The sequence below is a fragment of the Crassostrea angulata genome, chromosome 4 (genome assembly GCF_025612915.1).
Source record: "Crassostrea angulata isolate pt1a10 chromosome 4, ASM2561291v2, whole genome shotgun sequence".
Lineage (NCBI taxonomy): Eukaryota > Metazoa > Mollusca > Bivalvia > Ostreida > Ostreidae > Magallana > Magallana angulata.
Window position 1 is genome coordinate 43,636,810 of NC_069114.1, and position 16,608 is coordinate 43,653,417.

At 31.2% G+C, this 16,608-nt stretch overlaps 1 protein-coding gene across 2 annotated transcripts; it reads left to right on the forward strand.

The window, feature by feature from the left end:
* The first annotated feature begins 1,682 nt into the window (after positions 1-1,682).
* Positions 1,683-16,061, forward strand: LOC128181438 (galactocerebrosidase-like). 2 transcript variants are annotated; one of them, XM_052849836.1, is made up of 18 exons: positions 1,683-1,841; positions 2,561-2,629; positions 3,828-3,891; positions 4,005-4,093; positions 4,289-4,453; positions 4,728-4,766; positions 5,170-5,297; positions 5,616-5,733; positions 6,076-6,113; positions 8,184-8,308; positions 9,399-9,538; positions 9,951-10,040; positions 10,664-10,759; positions 11,214-11,355; positions 11,538-11,718; positions 13,757-13,926; positions 14,108-14,184; positions 14,956-16,061. In XM_052849836.1, exons 1-18 carry the CDS (start codon positions 1,704-1,706, stop codon positions 15,190-15,192), a joined length of 2,106 nt encoding a protein of 701 aa, XP_052705796.1. In that variant the 5' UTR covers positions 1,683-1,703; the 3' UTR covers positions 15,193-16,061. The 2 variants fall into 2 exon arrangements, with proteins under 2 accessions (XP_052705796.1, XP_052705798.1); XM_052849838.1 differs by lacking the exon at positions 11,538-11,718 and adding an exon at positions 12,399-12,576 and having other exon boundaries at positions 14,956-16,059.
* Positions 16,062-16,608: the final 547 nt, after the last annotated feature.

The following is a 16,608-nucleotide window of genomic DNA, read 5'->3' on the forward strand; positions in this document are numbered from 1 at the left end:
TAATTTGATTACTGGTTACAAGTAGATAACAAGAAGTTAAAAGCGGATATTTAATCCAATCAATATATATATATATATATATTTTTTGACAAAATGTTCATCCGTTACACTCTGTTCAAGGATTAAACTGTTATGTTTTAAATTTTGAATTTACTGGGTGGGTGTAAATTTATACTGAAAAAAAACATGTTGTTTCACTCACCCAGTAAATTCAAAATTTACAACAAAACTATTGACCGAAGCATTTATGATCCGCTCCTGTAAGATATGGATCACGCTCCCTCCCTGTTCATTACAGAAAATAGATGATCTGGGTCTGGAGTCGTGACATATCGCCAGTAACCACCGCCGGATGTATCTCTCTACAAGTTGTTACAACGCTAATGATGAGTGATACGGCTTCAATCACCATCAGTCAGAGAAACAATTCATTATATCGCAGCGGGAACTGGCCACTATCTTTGTGTCAGTATGTTATCAGAGAGAAGCGATCCACTAACCATCTGTGGTATATTTTGTCATTAGCATCTCTCTGGACGCGCTCTTTCAATGTATACGCATTGCGGTGGTTTTTGGAGATTCTGTAACTATATATTATGCACAGTACGTACGTCACTATAAACTAGTAATATCAGTAGTACATTGCACATACAAATGTATTATCATGTAAAACAGAACATAAAGACTTGTGTAGATTCATACATTCAAATCTTTGACACGATATGCCTGATTGAGGAACCTTTACAGTATCTTTAAAAGCAATACATGTACATTACGTTATATTATTGTCTAAGGACTGGTGGCATTATTTAAATTACTCATTTTTCACCCTTTAAAAAATTACATAGCATTTGCACCATTTTAGGGAAAATGGCATAGGAAGTGCAACGCTTTCTTTTGTGATTATATAATATGATATCTCAAAAGTTTAGCATGATAGCGACAAGCTAAAAATAAGTGACAACATAATTGATATAATTTAAGAATGATAAGACACGCTTATATATAGAATATCTCAATTTCGGCCTTCCGACGCCCCTGTTTAATATGTTTGGTATATTGTGAATATTCAACTCTTATATATAGCCTATAAACCATCACTAAACATGAATGATCGTATATCGAGTGTGACGATCGGCTGACAAAAATTGAATCCCCTTACCAATCATTCATTATCATGATTATGGTTATGAAACAACAATATAGGCCTTTCCTAAGAGTGTACATGTATTTTGTTATTTTAAATTTAGTATATGCATGTAGGGTATGATTTCGATGATGAGTAACATTTCTCATTCGGTACTGCGTGATAGTGAGATTAAAGATTGAGTGACAGCAATAATTTAAAAGACAACGAAAAAGAAAGTTCACATATGAGCTCATCTTGTGCACGGGTAAGCTAAAACAGACAGCCATAGGCCTATTCAGAACCATTATTTGTAAAGGCTCGCTCCCATCCTCCGTTTTTAATTTATGATATCACTCAAGTGAGATTTCGAATAACTGTTTCATCAACAGCATGTAAACTTCATTCAAGAGTTCTGTTTGCAGTGATAACACATTCCGGATAAAAGTTGTTTAACTTGTCTGGTTTTAAATTAAGTGTGAATCTGAAAACATCCTGCTTGACTCACGTGATAAAAAACACAATAAGGAAAAGACCAAGTTTATTAACTTAATGCGGTAGACAAAGTTTTCTAACAATGATATTTACTGTTCTCTTGTTTATTTGTAACCTCTCACTATGTGTGGATAGAGCAGCATCGGATGCATACACGGTAGATGACAGTTCCGGTCTCGGGAGGAGGTTTGACGGAATCGGAGGTCTGAGCGGAGGAGGGGTAGGGACAAGGCACTAACACAAAGATTTATATGCTTACAATGTTGAAAATTGATTTTATCGGTCTTCTTTACTTATTAGCATTTTTCTATGATACATTTTAAGTTTCATGGTCAAATTGTTGATCTTATTTATGACCACACATACTAGTTAGAACCACGGGTAAATTTTAACGTGACAACTAGACGTAGCTGGTTAATTAAGTATGTTTTGCATCGCTGAATTATTAAATGGTTGAAATAGATTGAACGCCGATGTTTTTAAAAACCGTATACAAATTTTTTTTTTAAATTTATATTGTATGTCAACATGTTTTAGGATATTTGATATAATTGCTACAATGAAAAATTTAAGTTTTCGTTGGGTTAAATTTTTGTTGTTGCAAGTATCCATACCAAAGTTCACTAATCCCTCAGGAGATCAAGTCATGATAAAGATTTGATATACTACTCCTATATGTTATCAAACTAGTGTGTCATTGTGACATTTAACTACTTGACCTACAAACAAATATTTAGATTTGTAGAAAGAATTTACAATGTTAATTTTATCATTCAATTAACATTTTGCAAACTAGGAGATTCAATGTTTAAATTTGTTGCATAATCATCACTTAATTAGCGCAAAGTTGACAGAAAATGGTTTGATATCTTAAATAAAAACTTTCTTTGCTTTTTTTCAAGTAAAAGTGTGATTATGATATTTATTTTTGTTATGCAGGCTACATCCAGGCTATTGGTGAATTATCCACAAAAACAAAGAGATGAAATACTGGATTACCTTTTTAAAGTAAGAAACTCTTTATTGCAAATTTAACGTAGCTCGCGGGTTTGCTGACGTCACAATAGGATTCGACGTAAAGAGTTGACCGTCATAGCAAACTCATACATTTCTTTTAAAAATAACAAATGATCTTTAGAAACATAAAATGAAATATTTCAAAAAGCTAAATTGCAGTTTATACAAACACTTATAATTATCAAGTTCTAAAAATTTAGATACGTGATATACATTTTCATATTTAGTTCTATAGGGTATGAGTGTGCGTTGGAACTCTTTCATCTAAAATCACGTTTAGACAAGTACACTGTAAATAAATTGAACCGTATGCATGAACTTCGCTCGTTTTACAATTTTCAAATACCGATCTACTATTAAAATCATTTTGGCTTTAGCTAGTTATGGTATAGTTACGATTACAAACTTACTGATATGTCAATATTTGTATGGTAATTATTTTGCATTGAATGATTGACTCATTGAGTTTCATGAAAAGAAAAGTAGCCATGTTTCTTCTCTTCACAACCTTACATTAATTAGATTTGCATGTTCTAATATGTGTTAATCGGCTAGTCTTGTCAATCAGCGCATTTTCATTTTTGATTCTCGGACGTAACAAATGGATGACGTCGGGCTAATGTCGTGATGAAAATATAGGTTTTTGTAAAATCTTTTAAATCTTTAAAGTTGTTTTGCGAAAAATTGGCCGAGAACACATATTAATCATTTTTTATGAATTGATTCAAAATGATCTCTTCTGTTATTGTGTTGAGTAAAATTAAATTCGTCTAGATCGTTTAAAAGTTTGGAGCATAGTTTTGAAATGCGGTTTTCGACTAAGATATGCATTTTACTATATATTTCATTGAAATGGCGTTGCATGATTTTATCACCGACACGGTGTTTTAATCATGATAACATTATTACTACGCAGACGAATCTCAAATAAATTTTAAATATAAAACTCTGAAACCTATCAATCACGCGGACAAAATTTCAGGGTAGGTTTTCTCATAAGCAGTAAACCCGCGAGCTACCTTAAGTGTGTGATCTTTGCTTATCATCAAGTTTGAAAGTGAAAAAAATGTTACAGATATCAACTGACCATTTATACTATATATCTTATTACAATATATTTTTACAATCACAGAAATATTCTTTGCATACATTTAAAAATAAATAAGTATCTTTTTTAATTTTACTATAGCCTAATTTTGCTGCATCACTACATATTCTGAAAGTGGAAATAGGGGGTGATGCCCAGAGTACAGGTATCAATTATTGTTTGAAATCAGATTTAGTGTACAGTAGATAATTTCCATCAACAATTATAAGCATTTATTTTACATGCATCCTTTGATATCATGTTTGAATTTTTAATTAGATGGAACAGAGTCATCTCACATGCATCATCCTGGTGACCTTAACTTCCAAAGAGGCTATGAATGGTGGCTAATGAAAGAAGCCAAAAAGGTGGGGAAAATATGTACATTCATGCAGTTAAACTGTAGGTATATAGTCCTTTAAAGAGACATTTAGAAACATTTTCATCTGATTAATAAATAAATTAAGCAATTGAATATTGATCAATATCACAAGAATGCAAGAAAACTGCAAGAATGATGACAGACTGAATACTGAATGAAATAATTTTTTTTAACATTGCAGAGAAACCCTGACATTCTGCTCTATGGACTACCTTGGGCCTTTCCTGGCTGGATTGGGAATGGGACCAGGGATCCCTATCACAACCCTCCACTGACAGCTGATTACATCGTCAAGTGGATTGAAGGGGCCAAGCAGGACCACAACCTTACCATTGACTTTGTTGGGGTATGCTTTTTTCTACCTTAAATATCTAATAATAATTTTTTTAAATTTCGAAAAGTAGAATTAATGGCTGAATTCTATGATAACCTTTAATTATTGTGGCTATAATTTGTTATTTTTGTGATTATTCTGAATTTACAGTCTCATACCATTTAAAAACTGATTTTGAATATGATCATCATTATTTTCCAGTATATACCGTATATTTTGGGAAAATGACTATGATTCTTGATGAAATACTGCAATGAATTGTGAAACAGTTCTTTTTCTATTTTAGATATGGAATGAAAAACCATACAATGTAACATATATTAAGGTAATTTTGAAATTTATATCAGGTTTTCAATAATTAACAGCAAATTAAAATTAATATGGTTGTATTCACTGAATGCCAATTCCATGGAATTTTTTGTTGGTTTGAGTGGCGAAATTCATTGTTCACTGATATGAGAAATCTAATAACTGTTGTATTTATAGAATAATTGTCCATGTTTTTAAGTATCCTTAAAACTGTCACTTTTGTCATTTTTACAAAATCCATGAAAATTGATACTAATGAACATTATTGAAACCACCTTAATTTTGTTTTTGATTATTGTATCTTCTTTAAATCTTGCATAAAAATACCAATAAACATGCACATACATGAATGTATGTAGATATTGTAGAATATGTATTACTTGTTTATTTATCATAAATTGGTCTTTATAACTTTACAGACTTTGCGGAAAACTTTAGATGCTCGCGGGTTTACGAAGACTAAGATTGTGGCCTCAGATGGGGGATGGGGAATCGTGAATGATATGAACAAGGACAGTGAACTGGCAAACATTGTAGACTATGTGGGGTAAACTTTGATTGACAATAATCAATTAAACACAATCTGAATACTGTTAAATCTTTGCTTAGCCTTCTTGATCATTTAATCATCACAAAGTTTTACTTAAATTATTAATATGAAAAATGAGCTGTGATACTTTTGATGAACTTGAAAAAATTCTAAATTTATCATTTTGATTAAACTATGCATGGATGTAAATGTATGTTGAATTTTAAAGCTGAATGTAAGTGACAACATTTAAGAAAATGAAGAATAAGTGAAATGCTTCAAAATCATTTATTATTCATATGCATAATTATCTAATAAGAGATTATTTTTAAATAGTGTTCACTATCCAGGAACAATTTCTCCAGAATTTGCTAAAAAGCAAGGGACACAACTGTGGTCCTCGGAAGATTACTCCACATTTAATGATAATGTGGGAGGGGGCTGCTGGGCAAGGGTAAGTCTGTGTGTCTGTTCCAATACCTACAGATCTATGGAAATAGACCAGCGAAACATACCTTATACTAGTATGTAACATTAATTGGATTGGAAATATTAGATATGGGTGTAGAAAAGACAATTTGATTACTGCATGAACAATGGGTATTTCTTTACTACCTTGACAGAGTGATAATAGTCTTTGGACAATATGAAATCTACAATCAGCACTTTTTTTGTATACATACATGTATAAGTCTTGTTTTGATTTTTTTTTATAGTTTTATTGATAATAAAATGACCATAACAATATCTCACGTTTACAAAGTAAATATAAACATCAAATTACTATTTTTGTCAGATTGTTAACCAGAACTACGTAAATGGGATGATGACAAGGTATGTGTATACTACCGTATTTATTATATGTACATGTATATTATAAAATATTTAAGCAGGTTATAAAGCGTTAAATGCTCCAGTGCGCATCTTATTGTGATGTAAGCAAGTTAGGTTACATGTATATACAAATGAGGCGTTACAACCAGAATTAAATTTATTCATATATACATCTTTTATTAATTTTTTTAAAAGGGCATGGTCAAGATTTCGGTCAAATTATTATTATTTTTTGTTTATAGTGCTTTAGTAATGCATTTACAATGATCAACCAAAATTTGATTGTCAGTCTGAGAGTGATAAGCAAGACAGAGGTCACAATTCTTTGTTATGGCACTAAACAAAGCTCATGCCATGTTTTTGTTGGTAATGCTGGCATATGTGTTAATAACAATGAGCATACCCAGTTTCTACAAGTATGATGTAAAAGAATAATATCGGTATGTATATTGCTAATATGCAATATTTATTTCTGTTTGAATATCTTAATGTAAAGATTGATACATAAAAAAATTATAGTAAAGTAAATTCAGAAGTTCCACGACACCCTTTGTAAATAAGATTTTCTGCATCAGATTAACATACATGTATACACTTAACACTTCTCACATAGATCAGAAAATCTTTTCTGACATTGCAAATACACATGATACACAATTTACGAAAGATGAATCAAAATGGCTTTTAAGTTAATTTTGGCTGGTCATTTTAGTATGAACAGTTCAATAATAATGTCAGTAGTATTTATTATATACATCCAAAGCACTGTAATTATCTATGGAGAATTCTGCATCATTTAATATTATAAGGGACAAAGGTTTTCTCCCCTTTTTCTGTATATTTACTTATTAATAAATTACATGTATTTAAAGAAGTTAAAGTAGTTTCTTATGTATATGGACATCAGGTGGCAGGTCCTATTTATTTAAACAAAAATGAGAGTTGAGTGGTTTATAAGTTCATGAAAATATAAATTATATATGTATTTTTAAAAGACCACACAGCTGTAAACTAAAAATTAACCAATTAAAAAAAATCCTCAACAAAGCCATATATGCAATGTATGTTAATGTATCACATTTTAGTGTCAGATTAAACAATCCTTGTTATATCCAACACAATGGCACATATCTCTCCTTTTCTGCTGATGAAGTTAGTGTCAAAATGTAAACTTTAACACTTCTTAGTGTTGTATGGTAAACTTTTAATAGTCATAGGAAAATCTCCAGATTTGATCACATAATTTTTTGTTCTACCTTTGAGAAAACACATGTACTCTCACTCTCATTACTGTCCATAACTTACAAGTTGTCGGTTCTGTTCTTCTTGGTTAGATTTCACAGAGATATAAGGCTTGAATTTCATTTAAAACCCATGGATGATCCATAGAAAGGCGGTTTCATAGTCCATTAGCCTATCCGGTATCTGTTTCTTCTGGCGAAGAATGTCCAAGAATAGGATTCTTCTTCTGAGAGCAATCTGTAGCTTTTTTTGTTGAAAGTAAAATTTTGCAAATTGAAAACTTTTTTCTACCACATTACGTGTAATTTTAGCTACCATTAAACAAATATTAAACAGTTCCGTACCTGTGGTGGCTAAAGGTATAGAAGAAGGTCTGTCCACACGTCTTCGACAGGAAGGCCAAGGGCCTAAAGCATTAACCACTACAATACACAGATTGACAAATCATCGCAGTTATCGAAAGTCAAAACCCAGCTGGAATGTTGGGGTTCTTTTTGATATTGTCATTATACTTACAGTGTCAGATAAGATCAAAGATAAAAAAACCCCTCAAAGTATGATTCCTGATTACTTATTTTTATAAAATATTTAGCAATTGTATGATTAAATGTTTGAATATAAATAAGCAAACCCCACTTGCCCGTCAATTACATACATCATTTGAATTTAATGGTCTTTTCTTGATATTATATTTAGATTCTAATTTTTTGTAGCACTTTTTGATACTTTAAATGAGAAAATAAAGCAAATTAAAAATAATAACTTACTGTAACAAGTCAAGCCAGTGCATATAGATTTGAGCCTAATTCTGTGTTCAATACATTGTAGCACCATCTCGTGGAATCTGATTGCCAGTTATTACGAATCTCTGCCGTTTCCTCGGAATGGACTGATGACTGCAGAGACTCCATGGAGTGGACACTATGTTGTTGAAAGTCCTATCTGGATCACAGGTGTATACAAGTGTTAGAATTAAGACATAACGCTGAATACAAGAGAGACAAATTTTAAATGTGCTATATCAAATTGGATTTTACTTCATCAGTTATATTTCTAAGTCGTGAAGGAAGGCTCAATGTTTAATTTTGAGAAATACTGTATAACACATCATAAGAAGTATGTTTTTGGGAGTTGATTTTAATCAGCTCTTCTATGCAGTTACTCAGACAAACCGACTCAAACCGAAAGTGAAACAGTGTTTGGACCTCAGCACAAATCATTGCTGCGGACAAGACTTAGTTCTTGAAAATAATTGATAAATTCGATGTAATGTATGCTTAAGAATTGTTTTTCAAGGAAACCTATTTATAAGTAATTTGGAAATAGTCAGTTTTAAATGGTACGAACAATTTAAATATTTTTTGTAGTCGTCTGTAATCCTACGCCAGAGTTCAATATTATAGTCTCGGTCAACTTGATGTTTGGCTGTCTCCGTAAAACCTTGTCGGAGGTTTACGGTGTCAGTCAAGCGTTTGGTTGAACGAGACTAGAGTTCAATATTGCTTGGATCCATACAATTTTCGAGAAATGTTTCTACTACTGATACATAGTTTGATTGAAATAATTTTATCTTTAAATATTATTTAACATGATTCATATGGGGTTTCTCGACATTCTTGTCGAAAAAGTCCAAAAATTCATATTACAAAAATTTGCGTAATTCAAATTAGTACATGTAACAACATGTACTTGTCATGCAAAATAACATATCATTGATTTTAAAATAAATAAAGATCGACAAAATCAACTCCCGTCAGTTCTTCAGTACTTTGATTACCTCATGACATAATTTATCCGGATTGTAGCCTATTACAAATATCACAAATGTTAAAAGTATTCTAGATTATTAAAATTTACCCAAGGTTAATAGAGAATACTCTTTTTTCATGAAATTCTAAGTGTACTATGTCATCCAGGTTTGTGGTAATAATTTCTTAATGTTGAATTGTTGTTGAAATCATATAAAAAATCTAAAATTTAAAAAAATTATGCACTTGAATTTATGTGCTGCCTAAAATTCCCCTTCTGATACATGTTTGTCAGCCCATACCTCACAGTTCACCAAACCTGGATGGAAATACCTGTCCCATGATCACGGAGTCAGTAAGTTACACCAGGGGGGAAGCATGGTGTCTCTAACCAGCCCCAACAACAAGGATCTCACAATTATTATAGAAACAATGGTAAGAATTCAAAATAATTACAACAAACTCCGAGTTCATTTACTGTCCAACTTCATTAAGTTTTAAGACGGAATAAAGGATTTAGAATTTTAATCAATTGTTATACTAATTTGTAATAATAATAAGCCTCATATTACTTGCTCAACTTTAAAAATGTTAAACTATTATAACAAAACATCTTTTTGGAATATAAAATTTTGAGGGAAAAGCACATCTTATAATGTATTGATAACAAATAACTGTATGACACAGTTACTTTCAACACACAGTTAATGAAACGAATGTACCGTATTGATATCAATGGGATTTTCAACTTCTGTAATTTTGAAATTATTTGAGAAAACAAATTATATTTATAACGAGGCAAAATTATGTCTCTTGTACATATATTTAATATAAAATGTTCTTTCAGAGTCATGACCATTCTATTTGTATTCGCCCTCCACTCCCGCCATATTCTGTCAAACCACAAAATGTCACTATACAACTTAAAGGCAGCTATGTAAGTAAAAACATTTACATTTTCATGTGTCTTTGCCTGTGATAAGACTACGTATGGATTTGTACTATAAAATCCATAACTTCAAAGGACGTATAATTGGGGCACGAGCGGGGTTTACTTACTTATATTTAAATATTTAATCGTACAATGGCATAAAATTATATAAACATAAGGAATAAGGAATCATTCTTTGAATATTATGAGGTGATAATTTAGGTCGGGGCATGATCAAATCTATCATACTAGATCTATTTAAGATTTTCACTACGTAATTCAAATATTAATTTTTCATTTTTCTATTTGGTTATACACTATTTCAAATTGAAAATATATACTATGACTTTATTATTAAGCATATAATTGCATTTTGCATGCTATTGAAAGAAAAATTGAAAATATTCTAACTCCAAAAAGAGCCTTGTAATGCACCCTGAATTTTTGGCATTATCAGGTTTGAATGCAAAATAAAAAAAGAAATAATTTATCAAAGAAAATTACCTAAAACTGAAGAAGGTCGCATATGTCCTTAAAACGTCTTCATTGGCCTATTTTGTGATCATTCAACTATGCTATAAAGAACAATACTGCGATTATTCTGTATGTGATCAAAATAATTATTGCAGGTTAGTATTTCAAGCGTATATGTGTGGAAGAGTAGCCTCCATTTTGGACAGAATACTTCCCAGTCTGACTTCTTCAGATCTTTTGGACAAGTCAAGGTATATTAATTTATTTATTAAGGGTCCAAAGTCCTGATGGGAAACCATAATCATTTCTTTATAAAACTGTTGTAAAGAGATGTGGTGTTTGCTAAATTATGTTTAAATGGTGTGTCAAAATTGCATGTATTTCAAACATTTTCTGATTTAAGACTAAAATGTAAAGTTTTTCAGCCTTGAGTGATTGAACATGAAGAAGAAAATCTTTACAGGATAATCTCTGCTATTTAATCAATAGAATACAAACTAAAAGGACTGAACAGGTCACTGAATTGAGGAGTTGATTTAACCAATCACCTTCACTTACATTTCAGTCACCTTTTAGGTTTTTTTTTTAGCTTACTGAATGACCAGAGCTTCGTTCTATGTTTAACCCTTTGTTAAGGTTTGGTAATTTCTTACAAAAATGTTTGAAATGTATTTTCAATAAATATTTCTATGCCCTATAATTTAGGTAAACAATGGACAGATCAATATCCCTGTTAGAGTTGATGAAGTGATCACCATTACAACATTGTCAACAGGACAAAAAGGACAATACCCAAACTCTCCAGATGTTAAGCCATTCCCACTGCCATATAGTGAAAACTTTGATGGTTTGCACTGTTTATTTAATTTCACGGAATTTATTGTAATTGTAATAGATGCAAATTAATTATCAACTCATCTACACTTTAAATTAAGGTAACAACTATCTTTTGCATGAATAGATATATTCCAAATTTCAAGGATGCTGATATCTGTTCTAACATCATGATTCAATAACTTTTCTGAACAGGATATCCTTATTTTTCTGAACCAAACAACTTTGCACAACAGACAGGTGCATATGAAATCATGAAATCGTCAGACTCCTCCAGAAAACAGATTTTAACGCAGACTGTTTTGAATATTCCTGTTTCTTGGTGTCAAGCAGAAAAAGCAAATAAGTTTGTGAATATTATAGGCGATCATAACTGGTAAATGATCATTGTCATGGTAACTTTTTTTGAAGGAGTTTAACAAATACTCGCAAATACATTGGTATATTTTCATTCAAAAACACCTAAACTATCTCATTATGCCAATAAGAGGTAACAATTAACAAAGGCGTACTTACTGGCATACACTTTGTTGGCTTGTTTAAATCTTGTATTGCTTTCATGATCGTCCAAGCAAAAAATGTTATAAATTAGATATAACAGAAATTGTAGATTTTGAAGGCAGTTTTACGTATGTTAAGTGAATTTTTGTTAAGTTGTGAAAAACACATAATGTAAGTGCATCATTTTCTAATGTTTTTTTCTGCTCTTTGATTTTATATTCTTGTGACTTACCGTGACCATATCAAATAGGCCGTCTTCCAGTTTCCCTACATCTTACTTTCAAGACTTTCTCACTGTCTCTTTGAATTAAATCTATCAATATTAAAATGGAAAAAAGGCTATCTTTATCTTGTTCTTTGTTTTCAGCTACATGTAAAGATTTTTAGATTTCTTTTTAGACAATTTTCTGTGAATTGCTGTACTTGAGCACACACCTTGCACTCTTCTCGTTAAAACTTTAATTCTCTACTTACAATAATTCAGATGTCATTCTGTCTATTCTTGCATCCTAATTTCAAGGAAATCATTTGAGTCATGTCTTTCTGTACACACAGGGTACCCAGAAAATGTTGAGCCTTCACTCTTTGCTCAACAAGTAGGTGTGTTTGAAACCAGAAAATCTGAGGATCCTAGTCATGGAATGGTGCTGACCCAAGTCGTTACCTACCCACCTATATACTGGTGTATATTGAATCTAGTCTTCCCAATTGATCTCATAGGAAACTTTTCTTGGTATGTAGCAGGTGCTCTATCTTATTCCTACGAGTCTTTCCTCCAACAATGATCACATTTCACTGCTGAAACACACTTGCACAAAAATTATCTCACTATTATGTACAAAGAACAGTGCAGTGTTCCGTTGATATAATGATACATGCAAAACACGGGACATACCTTTCGTTTCTTATTCTAACAAAGACATGCTGTTATGCAAGGGATTTGTTTTTGCTTTTAAGATCACTAAAGGTTTTGTTAGTTTCAGACCTTGATCATTATTGTGTGTTTGAAGTATTTCTGCTTACATCAACTTAAATGAGCTCTGTTTGCTATCTGTTGTCTTTAGCACTGTTGTAAATTATAGTTTCCTCTTAAGGTGGCTCACTACACCTTGAAGTATTTTCTCATATCAGCTGAAAATCACTTGATTAAGAGAGATATCATAATGGATAACAAGTATTTCAATCCAATAGGCACAAAAATTTAATTCAGTAAACATGAACAAAAGCTCAAGGCGGATTCGAACTCATGAACTCATGATCACGAAGGCCAATAATATAACCACTGAGCTACGACGTTATACACCCCAATCGAACGATATGAACAGTTTGACAAAACGTTTAAATCGCAATCTTGTGACGTAGTGTCTTAAAAAGTATAAATCTAGGTGTAGTGAGGTACCTTAAACCGAATCACTGTACACAATTTTCTCGAATTGAGTACATTTTAGTACGTTAAGCCATAAAGAGATAAAGAAGAAGCCACAATGAGAGATAAAATTTAAGGGAAAAATATTAAGGATGTTATTTTTAATTTGAAAGAAGCAACAAGTTGAGAATCTGTTCTAAGTTGAGTTCCACAGTAAAACTATTGAAAGCTTAAATCAATATTGATATGATATAAGTTATGTGTATTTGTTAAACTTCTTCAGCTAACAATATGAAAACATTTTGAAAACTATTTTGCTAATGCATATAAAATTATCATTACTATATATTTTTACACCGATTATAATTATATTTTTGAAAAAGAAAATTTCTGAGATAAATCTGTAACATGATCTTAATCTAAACATGAATTAAATATAAATTTATTCTTCTGTTTTGTATGCTTATTTAGAAAGATGTAAAATATGGCCTTAATGTGTATTTTTTTAATGACCCATTCTTTGACATGAGTACCTGTCTATTTGTAGGACTGATATTTCTGTGACTGTCGAGACACAAATCCCCAAGGTCAATGGAAGTTCAGGGACATTTGTTGCTGTCAGGGTGGATCAAGGGGGATGCAATGCTTGGGAAGCCAAGGGGATTTTTCTCTTTATACTTCCTGATCAGCAGAAATTTGTTCTTGCTAATGACTTGTGTAAGTGGTCATGCATTTTTGTTTCCAAAATTCTGTTTCTCTGTTTAATTTAAATGCCCTTTTTATTTCAAAAAATCAAATTTTTACCTCTCTTTGTCTGTTTTTGGTTTTTTTTCTAATTCATTTAAGTGTACATGTGTTGTAATACTCGCATTTAGATTTTAATAATTTTTAATTACAGCTCGTACAAAAGTTATTAAAGAGGGATCAGTTAATGTATCAACAAATGGTTGGAATAATATAAGCCTCACTGTCAAAGTAAGTATACTGCTGGTAATAGAGGGAAATAAGTAGTACTGTGTAAACACGTGCGTGTCTTTGAACGAAAAATACCCGTCAATTTTCAATAATATACGTTATAGGCCTTTTGTAATTGGGATGTTTTACTCATTTTTAGTCTGAGGAAATAGATTTTAGAAAAATCTCTGAATGCATAAATATTGAAACATTGATACAAATATTAGTATTAGATATAAATATGTATCTATAGATGTATAAATTCTGTGAATCATATATTTAGTCCAGCGATATTAAAATTGAGATACAAAAGAGATACTTATAGTATTGTATGATCTAAAACGGACAGTTATTGCAATAACTTACTGGTATAAACTTTATGCATAAATGTCTTTTTCCCCGTCCCCCTACTTTCTGTACTTATGGTATACATTTACTCAAAAGACATTATCAAAGAACCAGAGACAAGAGTCATGTATACAGGTACTTATCGTTGACCAACTAAGCGATCTTTTCTACTTTTCACTATGTATCGCTAATAAGGGAGATATACTCTTTTATAAGATTTTGGAAATTTAAAAAGAAAGATAATTATATTTTGTAAATATGCATGGCTATTAAGCACACAAGCATTTGCGAGATTGGCAATATTTACTTTACCAAATTACAACAAAGACGATATGGATGGCGCGCGAGTTTTTGATTGAATAAAATTCGTCGAGTTGAACCATTGTCAAAACGTGGATGTGTCACTAGCCGACAACATTGATATAATTTCTCTTTCATTCTCAGAATTCTACAGCTGTTGGCAGTGTGAATGGAGTTCCTTTGTTTACAACAACCATTCCATCTAAACCATCCAATGGATTTGTTGCCATAGGTACAGATTCTTATGGCATAGCAAATTTTGATAATTTTAAAATGATGAGCTCCAAGGATATTGATATTTCAAAACTGAAAACACCCCAAGAACTCATATTTGTAGAAGATACAAAATTATATTTTAAGCCAAAAAGAAATCTACTGTAAATGATTTCACTGATGTTCATTACATGTAACTAGCCGATTGTTAAATGTGTAAGACTGTGATATGTTAAACAAAATGTTCCATTGTTTTACTGCTGTAAACTGTCCTGCTAGGTAAAATATGCGTGCAATAATTATTTGCGAAATTTCCAGGTACCTATGCTGAAGAATTGTTCTCTTAAAATGATTACACGCAATATATTATACTTTCATATGTAATATATTGAACTACATGTACATACTAACTGCATAAGAATGAAATTTGTTTGATTTTACACAACTTTCTACAAATGTTTATGTTTCGCATCAGTGTATGATTGTTTAGGAATATATGTATTTAGATTTTTGTGTTTTAGTTGATAAACAATTTATGATGTAAAACCTACGGAGCTTTCCCCTATAAAATAGAAAACAGACAATATTTTACGAAAGTAATAAATGAATTAATGTTAATGTTTTAAGAAGTTATATTTATTGATTAATATTAATGAAAATTATTCCTAGAATATTGCATTATTATTTCTCAATTTGATTTTATTTTTCTTAACTATATAATTGAATACGTTAATAATCATAATGTATTTTGTACGAAAGGAGACTAATATCAGCCTGTTGTAAAACCGCGGAAATTATGCTTGACTCACAATGTCAGTATATAGTTTTCAGAGTTTTGTCATCGAATCTTATTTTATGACAGTATATGTCACCAGCCCGCTGTGTGATTGCATGGGATATTTTACACTTGTATAAACAAATATGATATTAAGATATAGAAATATTAATTTATTATTCTCTCTTTAGTATCCAATCATTTAATCTTTTATTTTAGTACTTGAATCATAACCATAAAGAAAAGTAGATAGATAGATAGATAGATAGATAGATAGATAGATAGATAGATATATATTTGAAGAAAATATGAGTTTTCATTTATAATTTGTAACAATGCTTTAAAGCAAGAGTGAGGTATATTTGGTATGATTATATTTCAGTTTTATATTAAATTACAACCTGCGATCACCACAGTCACATGCAGCAAAACACTCGGGTCAAAAAGACGTTCTTGTTTGTTTGAACGATGTGGCCCATGCATTAGCTACTTGCTGTTATTGTTTTATTTCAAACCACGTAAATCGATTTGATCTTTAAAAAGTACAGTTTTGCAATGAAAATTGTTGTACTAATACAAAAATGGTGTGTAGAAATGGTTTACATTAATCTCTAGCACTTCTGAATAGATAGGTAACTGATTAGCTCTTTATATTCATAAGGCATACCGTCATTTACCAAGATATAACGAAGACATACGTGATCTTTTCTTGAGTCATTCCAATACGACTTATAAGTTGTTTTTTCATATATTTTGTTGTCTTTCCTTTTTCTTACACTTACCTATCTAGGGAGTGTCAAGTCGTGATG

Excerpts from the sequence above, each read along its gene's own strand:
- LOC128181438 (XM_052849836.1), top strand. The coding sequence starts at position 1,704 with ATGATATTTACTGTTCTCTTGTTTATTTGTAACCTCTCACTATGTGTG. Across the intron at positions 5,298-5,615 it reads AACATTGTAGACTATGTGGG|TGTTCACTATCCAGGAACAA; the intron begins GTAAACTTTGAT and ends ATTTTTAAATAG. Across the intron at positions 11,356-11,537 it reads ATATAGTGAAAACTTTGATG|GATATCCTTATTTTTCTGAA; the intron begins GTTTGCACTGTT and ends TTTTCTGAACAG.